Source organism: Megalobrama amblycephala, linkage group LG21, assembly GCF_018812025.1.
Source record: "Megalobrama amblycephala isolate DHTTF-2021 linkage group LG21, ASM1881202v1, whole genome shotgun sequence".
NCBI classification, from domain to species: domain Eukaryota; kingdom Metazoa; phylum Chordata; class Actinopteri; order Cypriniformes; family Xenocyprididae; genus Megalobrama; species Megalobrama amblycephala.
In genome coordinates, this window is record NC_063064.1 from 11,265,303 (window position 1) to 11,278,579 (window position 13,277).

At 37.4% G+C, this 13,277-nt stretch overlaps 1 protein-coding gene across 1 annotated transcript in view; it reads left to right on the forward strand.

The window, feature by feature from the left end:
• Positions 1-13,277, forward strand: part of LOC125256188 (inactive N-acetylated-alpha-linked acidic dipeptidase-like protein 2) — a 386,031-nt gene that overhangs the window by 256,153 nt on the left and 116,601 nt on the right. Inside the window, 1 exon segment of the mRNA XM_048171943.1 lies at positions 2,018-2,155. Within this exon segment, the coding sequence (XP_048027900.1) occupies positions 2,018-2,155 (138 nt within the window).

Consider the following 13,277-nt stretch of genomic DNA (forward strand, 5'->3'; position numbering starts at 1 on the left):
AGAATTGCAATTCAGTTACGAACGCAAAGTATTCAAGGTATAGGAAATATATTAAAGGTGCCGTAGAACATGTTTTCAAAAGATGTAATAGTCTAAGGTGTCCCCTGAATGTGTCTGTGAAGTTTCAGCTCAAAATACCCCATAGATTTTTTTAACTGCCTATTTTGGGGCATCATTAAATATGCGCCGATTCAGGCTGCGGCCCCTTTAAATTCTCGTGCTCCCCACCCCCGGAGCTCGCGACTGCCTTAAACAGCATAAACAAAGTTCACACAGCTAATATAACCCTCAAAATGGATCTTTACAAAGTGTTCATCATGCAGCATGTCTAATCGTGTAAGTATGGTATTTATTTGGATGTTTACATTTGATTCTGAATGAGTTTGATAGTGCTCCGTGGCTAAAGCTAACATTACACACTGTTGGAGAGATTTATAAAGAATGAAGTTGTTTATGAATTATACAGACTGCAAGTGTTTAAAAAATGAAAATAACGACCGTCTTGTCTCCGTGAATACAGTAAGAAACGATGGTAACTTTAACCACATTTAACAGTACATTAGCAACATGCTAACGAAACATTTAGAAAGACAATTTACAAAATATCACTAAAAATATCATGTTATCATGGATCATGTCAGTTATTATTGCTACATCTGCCATTTTTCGCTATTGTCCTTGCTTGCTTACCTAGTCTGATGATTCAGCTGTGCACAGATCCAGACATTAATACTGGCTGCCCTTGTGTAATGCCTTGAACATGAGCTGGCATATGCAAATATTGGGGGCGTACATATTAATTATCCCAACTGTTACGTAGCAGTCGGTGTTGAGATTCGCCTGTTTTTCGGAGGTCTTTTAAACAAATGAGATTTATATATAAAGGAGGAAACAATGGTGTTTGAGACTCTCTGTATGTCATTTTCATGTACTGAACTCTTGTTATTCAACTATGCCAAGGTAAATTCAATTTTTAATTCTAGGCCACCTTTAAAGTTTGGATAAAATCACATTTAAAAGGTTAAAGATAATGAGTTCAGATAATATACTCTCTCTAAACAGAACTTTGACCCTTGTGACATTTAAGCAGATAATTACATATACCATGTTGCTTCAAAAGCCCCACTTTTATCCCAATAATCACTTCCTGTATCCCCCTATGACCAAGAAAAAAAAAAAAATTAAGGGGACCTTCCTCTGCGTTCATTCCCACATAACTGCTGTAAAATAATTGCGGCTTGTGAATACGTTTATCTTTGGAAGGTAATAGAGTGTTGTGTAACAGAAAGGTCTACTGATTGTTATTCGTGGATGACTGTACCCCATCCCACCGGTGCAGGAGCGCTGCTGGAAAATTGAAGCTCCTAAATAAATTTGCTCCTAAAGCAGGATTAGGCTCACCGTTTCTCCGTTTTAATGAGGCTGAATCAATGGAGCATTTCGTCCATATAAATCCCCATTGGCTTGGTAGAAACCGTTTCTTCAAACTTAAAATCTCCGGGCCTATTAGTTTGCCGCCCATGAGCTGCAATCAGTGCCGAGGAAGGGCTTTGATACGTCCCTGCCTGGCTGTGCAGGTACCTCTCAGTGCTCTTCTTTCTCTTTCTATCTGATTTACAGCACATTACGAACCTCCTTGCCCGCCCCTTCTCACTCACCTCACATCACTAGATGCATCTCTGCCTGGCCCCACTGCAACTATATTTATGCAGCACATAACATACTAATGCTGTTCATCTGCCCTCGTAGATGAAGATGTGAGAGAAGACTCAGTGGAGGTGTTAACCAATAGAAAATCTCTTTGATTGGGTAATTGGTTTGCTCATGTGTGGCGTTAACATCCCCATGAAGTGCTCTTAAATGCTCACAAAATAATGATCAATGAAAATGGCATACTGAGGGTGAAATTCTGAGGATGGAATTCTGAAAATGGAATTGTGTTCTTAGTGTTTTAATTTTGATATAGCTGTTCTAAATACTTGGGGTTTTCTTTTTGTTTCTGTTCCCTCTTTTACAGCTGAGAGAGACAGTCGCTACAACCTGACATCATTGCTAGTTCAGCCCATCTCTGCCTCCTTAGCGAAAATGCTGCTATCTGCCCCCACCATGGGGCAGGGAAGACCCTGTGTCCCGATGATCATGCCCTCAGCAGCAGGTAAGCCCAAGGCCAGAAATGATGCCTGCTGCACAGACTTACAACAGTGTTTTTAAATGTTAATATATTATATGGGAGACCCAGGGCTGATTGTTATAGTGATAAGTTATTGTTGATCCTTATTTGTCTGAAATGTTAAGTTGTCATGCTTAATTTGTTTTAAATTTTCTAGCCACAAATATGTATCAATGCAACTTTGATGAAGTAAACTTTCACTAAAAGTCTTCCTTCCGCCGGAAAAAAATAGTCCCTGACCGTGAACAGCAACGGAAGTTACATTATTACGCCATTAGATGGCAGCAAAGACTGTCTTTATGAGTGTGTCAGTCAGTAGCGAAGACTTTTACATTGAAAGACTGAATTGTTGTGAACATGGAACAAGACGCAACTGACCATGCTTTGACTAGCGCTGTCAGTCATGGGAAAACCCCTTAACTGTTAAAAGGACAAGATCATACATCAGACATTTAAACAGATTTTTTATTATGAACATAAGACTGACCTGAAGGAAAAATGCTAAATTTACTAGCTAAATGCTAAATGTACTCAATCTTTTTCTCACAACACTCTTCTACTTACTGTCAGCTTCAATGAACAATATAAACTGAGAACAGTTTACATTGCTAAGAGTGGTTGCTAAGGGTGTAACCGTTGGGTGAAGCGGTTATAGCCGTGTTTTATTGTGAATAAAACACAGCTATTGACCAATCAGAAAAATTATTAAAATTATAAATTAAATTATTATTTATTATACTATTTTGCTTATGGTATAAATATGGTTATATATGGTATATATAATTGCTGTTGGTAAGCTAATGATTTACTATTTTTGTATCTTACCTTTACATTTATTTTTCTTGAAGTGTTTTCTTGATGTTTCATTTTTCTATTCTATTTTTTTATATATATTTTGTCAAAAAAAAAAAAAAAACTATTATAAATTGGCTGTTTTGTGGCAGGATCAACTATCCCTCATCTCCCTTAAAATACAAAACAGATCATTATCAGATCATTAGATCATTATACATTTAGAAATGTCATGATTATAATTTATATGATCTATTGGTATGTTAAAGGGATAAAACATACCAATAGATCATACCAGTGATGGGTGCTTTCGAAACACTGCTTCACGAAGCTTCAAAACCTTTATGAATCTTTTGTTTCGAATCATTGATTCAGAGCCTTTCAAACTGCCAAAGTCACGTGATTTCAGTAAACGGGGGTTTGTTACATCATAACTGTTTCGAAACGTTTCAAAATTGCAGTGATTCACCACTGGGGGTGATCCTCTGAACCCATGAATCATGTGGATTCACTGAGATTCGCCCCCCAGAAAAAGTGTCTGGTTTTTACCTAAACTCTGATCAGTTTTATGCACTGGTAAATATTTTAATGAGACATTTGTATAATTAAAAGGAACAAGTTAATAGTCTCTTGTTCCTTTTAAGCTGAGCCATCCATAGAACAAACAAAACAAGACCTGAAAATTGATAAAAAATCACACAATTCACAGACACTTAATATTTAATGATTTAGATGATTAGTTCATTGTATTTGATAGATTATACTTTCAATAAAACACTTGAAATTGGTTTTTAAAAGATGTTTTATGTATGTTTGGCCTGGGTTTTTGTTGCATTTACTCTGTTTTGACCGGCAGGCATTCCAGAACGGTCCGTGTATCTTTTGGTCATTCGTTTTTTGATAAAATATAGAAATCAGGAAAATGAAAAAACGGCACCTTTTTCGTTTTAATGAATGGCTTGACACATACCGTACCGAGGCAGAGTGTCGACCATTCTGTGGGATAACGACATGTGATATCCATCTGTGTAAAGTGTAGATGTGCTGTGAACATAAACTACGATACGATGACATTTCTTTTCATATCTGTCATATTATTTCAAGTTCCTCCATTGTCCAAATCTCATCGTATTGCCTAAAACAAAAGTTATGACTTCTGTGTATGATGACTTAAATTGATACTGGTCTGGGTTTCACTACCATATATATGTGCTGTCTAGTGAGTCATGCAGCATTGCCACACAGATTTTGATAGGTGGTCAGCAATAATAAAACAGGGCAGTGTGCGAATGGTGTTGGCTATTAGGTAGTTGTGAGTGCAGGTGCGAAGTAAATTATTACTTATACTAGATAAACTAGTAGGCTATAATAATAATATTTCTGAGATAAACACGCGTAGGTTGCCGAATTTATGGACACAAAGAAGAAAGCCTTGTCTAGGCTCTGGTACGGTATGTGTCAAGCCATTCGTTAATCTGGCTGTTTAATGAGAAAGAGATTGAATGTAGTTGTAATAAACGCATTAAGACGCCAAACCTACATAACTTTCTTTCCTCTGTGGTATTTTGAAGAATGCTTCAACTGTTTAATGACAATCATATGATTGCATTTTTCATTATTTCAAGAAACCGATTATACTTCCATCCTGTTAGTGTCTCTCATGCTTTGTGATGTTCTCCTTTTCTTCCTTATATGAGTTAATCCTTATGTCTCCACTAAGCTCTGAAACAGAATCTTTTGTGCCTGAGATATTCATTATTCTTCTCAGTCTCATGCTTCTTCTGGGGATTTACCATAAAAAGCAGCTCTTAGCACATGACGTCAGTGTTCCACCTGCTGGCGGCAGTTGGTATGACACCCTTTAGCTCCAGATGAAAGGGTTGTGTGCTCAGAAAGCCAAGGCTGGTTGATTTATGCTCTGTGGTGCGAGTGTAACTCCTGAGTGTGGTAAATTACACAGGCTTTACACATCATCTTAAGGTTGCCCTCGCTATGGCCGCCCATATCCAAGGCCATTACACACATCAGTCAACGGGTGCCCATGGGACCTAATTGAAACCATGAGAGTAAAGCTGGTCAGCCATCTTACAGCACTCTCTCATGTAAAGCTTTCAGGGAGGTCAGATGTAACGTTGAATGTGGTCACGTGAGCCACGGTGGATGTGCTGCAGGCTAAATAAAGATGACAGATGGAGGAGTTGACATGTATCAGAAGATAATTGAATTTATGTGAACAGACCTCCAGGGAAAGGTCATTCAAGTGGGATGATGTTTTTCATCGACCAACAAAGAATGTACAAATGTAGTTTTGCTCATTGACCTTCATCTGAGAGTAAAAGTCTTTGGCACACTCACGTTTTTAAGATTCAAGTGAAGATGGCCAAAGTTTTTATGCAACTTTGTTATACAACAGTTATATAACTAATATGTTTTATGCATCCTTGAGATGTTTGAGCATATATCATGAACAGTCTGCTATGCACCTTGCATTTGTTTTCTAATATTTGAAAATGCTTGTTTATGCTGGAATGCATTTTCACACTTAAGCCACTCTTTAAAGTGTGTGAATTACATGCATTATGCAACAAAATGTTTTAAAACAACAGATATACTGTTCAAATTGAAGAAAAAATCTATATTTTCCATATCTTTTTCCATAAAATACCATATTTTCTAGTTGTCAGAAGGTAAGTGGAAGATGTTTATAGTTTATGTAATGAACTTCACCTGTAATACATACTGATGGGGGGGGTTAGGACGATTCTAAGGGCCCACGCACTTTAGGGACCCCCAGAGATTGGTTTTATTAGTAGTAACAGTCAGTGCTCGAAGTGGGCCGCTACGCACCAGCACTTCTCACATGTTGCCGGTACTCTGAACGCCCACACACCGAGACGCAGAATCATCAGACTATTAATTAATTGTATACATCACACGTTCGGAGCTTTTATAAGCTGTACAAACTGAACGGGTCAATTGTCTACGCAATAGGACTGTGACTGATGCCAAATTGTTTAAGTTTGCATGAGTGGTGCGCAAATCACAATAAGCGCATTTACCAGCGCGCTCCAAAAGTGTAAAGATTTGCACGAGCCGTTCCTATGCGACACTGATAAAATGTGCGACCCATTTGAATTCTAAACGCTATGGAGAAAGTCGAACATGATCTAAAACAGCCACTAAAATGACTGACGAAATGAGGGGAAAACATCATCCTGCAAGCTTTTTAAACTCATAAAGACCACATTTACTAGAATTCATCATTTATCTATTGTATTTAGTTTGTTCTATCTTATAAATTTTGACTATTTGTAGAATTTATAATAGATAATCTGTTAAGGGAATATATTTTTCATTAAAGATTTATATTACAACTGTGGCATGTTTGTAGCTATTTTTCATAACAAATGCTATAAAAAGAAAGAAAAAAAAATTGTCTTACCTGTAATTATATCCTTATTGTAACAAATGCTATAGTTGACAATTACAAGAACTATGTTATTTTAAGGCCGAGTACAAGTTAGAAAGAGCTTTAAAATATTGACCTTCTTGAATTTTTGACTAAACAGTTGGTTTTGTTTTAGAATATATGAAAATGAATATTTGATTACTCACTCTAAAAAATGCTGGGTTAAAAACAACCCAAGCTGGGTTAAATATAGACAAACCCAGCATGTTGGGTTAAAGTGCACCTAATATTCCCTCTTTCACAAGATGTAATACAAGTCTCTGGTCTGGTCAAGTTTCAGCTTAAAATACCCCACAAATTTGCCCCTATTTGGAGGTGTGCAAAAACATGCCTTTTACTATATTACTATATTGCTGGCTAAAAAAATACAAAATTGGTTGAAAAAAATGGCTGGGTGAAAACAACCCAATCCCTGGGTTTGTCCATATTTAACCCAGCATTTTTTAGAGTGTGTATATTTTCTATTACATTTACATTTGGATAATAAATCATCTGCTAGCTACAGCCATGGGATGTCTCTGACTAAATACTGATACCTAGTGGTCAAAAGCAATAGAAAAAGTAATAGGTCATTATTATTAAATTGCAGACTAAGATTTTAGGTAAGATAGCTAGGTTGACTTCTATGTTTGGTGCGGAATGGGTGCGGTAGGGGCCCCAATCTCATATTCTTTCATAGGGCCCAAAATTGCTAGCCTGGTAATACCAGACTCTGCTACTTCACTTTGCTTCGTAGACAGAGTCTGGAATGGCATAATAGAGAAGTGTTTTCTCTCTCGCTAGGGGGCGCTTGTCTGAAGTTTAAAATCATTGGTTACCCGTAAGCCAATCAGATACGTTTAGTTATGACGTATGTTATGCTCCTGTACAACCGCATCGAAGCACAGACATCATGCATCGAACTCAAATCTATGATTGAACTTCCACTGTAAACCTGTTGTAAACACATGATGATGCGAGCGAAATACCGGAGTGAACATGGCTGTAAACGACTTTTGCAGATTATGCGAAGTTAATGCATCCCGAAGTTTGCATCCCGTGTCTCGTTTCCCATTTCCGCGGTCGTTTCGGTTTTCGATTTCTCTAACCTACAATGTAAAACTCGGCGCTTAGCATCTACGTCACGGCTCTCAGCCCGCCCTCTGTTCGTTGATTGGCCCGGCTGTTTCCAGACCGGTGGCAAACAGAAAGCTCTGACGCTGTATCAGACTGAGTACAGAAGCGAAATGAAATTGAGCGGAAGTAGGAAGTCTGACGTAGTCAGGCTACAAAATTGCTAGCGGCGCCCCTGTATGTTTATGTTAGTAAGATTTTAGATCCAGCAATGATACATTAAAAGTGACAGTAAAGACATTTATAGTGTTACAGAAGATTTCCATTTCAAATAAATACTGTTCTTTTGAACTTTCCATTGACCAAGAATTCTTGAAAAAATGTATTACGGCTCACACATTTTTTTAACACCAAATCAGCATATTAGAATGATTTCTGTAAGAAAATTCAGCTTTGCCACCACAGAAGTAAATTACATTTTAATATATATTAAAATAGAAAACACTTATTTTAAATTGTAATAATATTTCACTGTTTTTACTGTTTTTGATCAAGTAAATGCAGAATTGGTGAGCATTAGATCTGAATGGTATTGAACTATCTGCAAGCATCCTACTACTTTATATGTATGTGGGCTTAAAGACAAGCATTTGATATATAATACATTGTAAATTAGACATGGCATCAGTTTCTGTTTTCAGTGACGGAATGATGGAACACACTGTACAACATGCTCCCAAATGAAGGGAGATGTCTCTCTGCCTGCGCTGTGAGAAAAAAAAACAGAAAAAATTTTCTCACCGTTGGTGTTCTGAGTTATGAGATACCAGTATGACAATTAGTGGCATTATGCCAGGGAATGCTTGTGATGTTTCCTGATGTGTGTGAATATACAGACACTTGTGTGTAAGCTTCATGCGTCATATGTGTCAGATCCTGCCATTCTGTCCATATGGAACATGCATATGCACGTGTGCACGCGCACAGTCGCTGAGCTCCGAGTCAGCTCTCAGTCTCTCCCTCGGCTCCGCATGTGTGTAAAGCGACACTTTTGCTACAAATTTTAATAGGGGCTGTTAGTCTATAATTCCTGCTATTGAGTGAAAATCGTTTCTTATCTTTGCATGGTCTCCCAGGAGACCCCGTCGCTGTGGCTGAGCCATTGTCTTGGCTTGATAAGTAAAGGATTTACAGCCCCAGTGACAAAATGAAAGGAAATGGGCTTAAAGAGAAATCTTCAAGTTCCAAAACAGAACTACTGTCATCATGTACTCACTGTCATGTTGTTCCAAACCTGTACGACTTTGTTTCTGCTGTGAAACACAAGGAGAAATTTTGTAGAAAGTCTGGTCAGTAGAAAGTCTGCACGTAAACCTGTCCCTGCTCTTTATATACAATCACTGATGAATATCTTTGGTTTTAATGAGAAAAAATAAAATAAATTAGACGAGGGCAGATTAAAACCCAGAACCTCTGGCACGCTGAACAAAAGTTCTACCCCTAGTCCATCAAGACAATCTAATATTAAATGTGGATCCATGTATTTATTGGCTAATGTAAATACTCTCAAGACTAACAATATATTGTATTAGTAGATGTAAGGACGAAACTATCATATTAATCATGAGGTCTCTGTCAATAAATTTTGTGCATTTATTATTGTAATGATACAAATACAATACACCCCCCACCCCACCCCAACACACACATTCCTGTCCCACCCACTTTAAAAAAAATTACGCCACTGCTTTCAAGCTTCAAAATTGACTAGCACCATAAATGTATCATAAATGTGGTGCATTATATATGACTCATACACTGTATTCCATGTCTTCAGAATTCATATCATAGCTTTATGTGGTAAACAGACAGAAGTTTAAGTTGTTATTCACTAATAATCTTTAGATCATGAGTCATTGAGTTGAACACAAGTGTTAGATCCGTCCGATTTGTGAATGAATCATTTAGACTTGTTTATATAAACTTGATCCATCAATTGAAAAAATCTGACTGAAAAAAGAAAAAAGATAGATCATTTATAAATCATAAAAGCTCTTGTCTCCATAACTGACAAGTACGATATTACATTTTTCTCATGTTCCCCAGAAGAAAGATAGTCATACAGGTTTGGAACAACATTAGAGTGCATAAATAATAACAGAATTTAAACTTTCCCTTTAAAGAGATTTTAAAAGGAATACTGGGATGATTATAGGCTTATAGTGTCAAATGTTCTATTTGCTAATGATCTCTGAAGGTAGTTAGAAAGCTAATATATGGGCAGACAATCATATTGAAGTTGTTTTCATGAGCTAACATCTGTTTTATTGAGTTAAGGTTAGGATAACCCTACTTGATAAGTAGTACTCTCTTATACAAATGATTAGCACAAATTATCACCTGACTTTCTGGGAAAGAAAGTCTGAGATAACTGGAAAAAAAAAAAAAAAAAAAAAAAAAATGTGGATTTCAAGATATAATTTAATTTGGAAATAAAGTTTTAGTATTTAGAACAATTTTAAATAAAACATTCCATGACATAAAATGAATAAGAAATATTTATGAATATTTACAATATATCTACGCTATTTCAAAGTAAGTGGACATAAATCTGTTTTAAAAATCATGCAATTTTTTCTTCTGTTTAACTGTTCACTTAGATTTAAAATAAAAAATGTAACACATTTGCTAAGCTTACTTTTGGACCTTACATTATCTGTGCATATTAAGATGTTAAACAAGTAAGAATTATATCTAAAATATTTGTTTCAGCGCTACTTCAAAATAAGGAAACATAAATACTTTCTAAAATAAATTCTAATTGTTCAGTTACACTTTTCATTTAGATTTATAATTTTAAAAAAAAAATAACATAAGAAAATGCTAACTATAAACATAATTTTGAACCTTACATTATTTTATGACGTGAAACGAATACGAAATTTTCAATTAAACTTTTCACTTAGATTTATAATAAAATTGTTGTACATTAGAAAATACATTTTGGACCCTACATTATGTGCGTATAAGTGTGTGTCACTCTCCAGCACTGACTAGAACATTGGCTACTACAACCTGTCTTCTGTCACCAGCCCAATGTCCAGCGATCAATGTCCGCCGAAAACCTACAGTGGCAACACGAACGCCATCGATCCCGCAGAGAGGCAAGACTCCCCCGGTACTCTCCCCCTCCTCCCGATCTCTTCACGGTCTGAAAGCTCCCAGCCGTGACCCGCTCCAGCCTGGTCCCAAGCCTGCACCTCTCTTCCATTAACCGGATCAAACGCTTCGAAGCTAGTAATCTGTGCTCTATTGATTGGGCCAAGCTTTGACCACTCCAGAGGTTTCAAATCATTTGTTTCCATCTGTCTCCCCTCTTTCATTCCATTCCCTTTCAATTAAGGCTCACTGTATCACTCCAACGTGCTCTAATTGCACCAGCGTCTCCCTGCCAGGGAAATGAGACATTAGCCGCAAAAGTACGTTTGTGAGCCACAAACTTTCCCACATCTTTTTGCAAACTCTTGCATTGTACCACCCGTGTTTAGGAGACTAATCCATTGTCAACGGCTTTGAAAGGGTCTTGAATGTTTTTCTATAGTCCTGAAGGGTATTTATTCATTATTGTGTGTGAGTGTGTGTTTTGTTCCAGTGGATCAGGCGGCCAGATTCATCATCCATTTATTCACCGTAAAGAAATCTAATCGAGAGAGAGAACGAAAGGGGTCCAAATACATTAGTACTTTCTATGAATGTCTCTGAGCTCGTGTTCCCCTCCTCGCTGTGTTCCAGATGAAAACTCATAGTATAATAAATTTCTATGCAATTACAGCTGGCTGGCAGAAAACTGTGTGGAATAGCTTTATCGAAACACACGCGCTCCTTTAATTATGACGCTATTGATTGAGGTGCGTAGGTAACCCGTCCCATATCGGTTTTGCTCTCTCCATTTCCCAACTCATGAGAAATAAAACACATTCATGCAGTGATCTAAACTCTGAATGATGGCGTTATGGTATGAAATATGGCATGAAGTAATGTTCTGCACTTTAATAATAATAATTTACTTGTTGTGTGCTGCTTTTGTTAGCTTTAGGGACTATAACACAGCTGTAACTGAGCCTGATTGGCCAATTAATGGATGTGATCTTTGCTTATATTGCCAGTGCTGCTTTCCCACTGAAAAATTTTACATTCATTGATCTTGTGCATTCATTTTGAAGCCAAACTTTTGGTTTTCTGTGATAGTCTCCAAGCTGAAGCTGAATAAAATAGATGAGTTTGTGAATGTGTTAAATTACAAACTAATTAGTAATGTTTTGCATTGCATGACATCGTTTTCTAGCTAAAAGGGTGTTTATGAATTTATAGATAATTTTTTTGTTTTTTCCCCCTCTTAATACCCCACAGAACGTGCTTAAATAGGCCATGGTGTACATGTACCCCTGCTTGTGAATCAGCTTCCTCTCTGGTCTGTAGATTGTGTCCTTCATGGTATACGTGCTCTTTTTTTGTACAGAATATCTGTATTCAGGATCATTGATAAATCATGAGCCACTGCAGATGTCAACTTCTTCATTCTTTTCCTACAAGATCACTTTTTCACTTTGTTCATACAGAGGCGCTCACCTCTCTCAATAGCCAGTAACCTCTCATACCTATTGATGATTAATGGGCAAATCTGTCACACCACGACCCATGTGTACAGCAGCACTTTTAAACACTCCCTTAGAACTGCATATACATCTTCTGCTCTTTACCCAAAGTCATTTGTGCTGTTGTCAAGAGTGATAAATGGAGTTTGGGGGGCTGTGTGAAGCCTACAGAATTTTAAGAGTGAATTTGATTACTCTCAAAGAGTAAAAAACACACATCTGTAAACATCAGCGGCGTTTACATCTTAGTACATTTGAGGTAGCAAACCTCATCTTTATTTTCCAGTGGTATTCACATCTCCAGGAACTAATAAAAAGAACTCCATACCTTGCACCCCAAGGCCGGCACATCTGCCTGTGATCCCCGGGCTTTCTTGAAAAGGAATTTTCAATTCTATCTCTGTCTTAAACCAGGAGCACGTCCACTGCGGGATTTCCACACCTCCACGTTGGCTCATCGATGTCGCTGTAAGAGCGAGACTGAGCGAGCGGGAGATAGAGTGGCTGGGGATGTGTATCAGGACCAGGTGTTTCTTCTTTTTATCTGCTGGGATATCAGCCTCATTGATATTCACTCCATCACACTGAGCCTTTATGTGTAATTGGTAAGAGTATGAGGGAATAGTGGCAGCACCTTTTTGAGCTGTGGCTTTGGAGCTCTGATAGTGTACGTTTTCTCTGCAACACGCAAATGGCCGGTGAAAGCAAAGGCTATCTGCTCTCCGTTCTACAGTTCCATAATGGGAGGGGATTAATGAGGGATGTTCTCAGGGCCCAAAGCCTTGTCGGTATCTAAAACACTTTTGTTGATCTACTCATCTGTCTTTGTTAATCAGTGATATCATTCATTATTTGATTATTTCTGGTATTGTTCCATATTCATTTAAAACTGCAATAATAACTCATGTACTCAAGAAGCCAGGTGCTGATCAAAGTACCTAATTTCTAATTGATAATTTCTGTCCAATTTCCAACTTGCTGTTTTTATCTAAACTATTGGAAATGGTTGTTGTGGCTCAGTTACATGACCATCTCTCTGACAAAAATCTATATGAACAGTTTCAATCTGGCTTTCATTTGCATTGCAGTACTGAGACTGCCCTTGTTGCAATTTCTAATGACTTACTGGTAGTGGCTG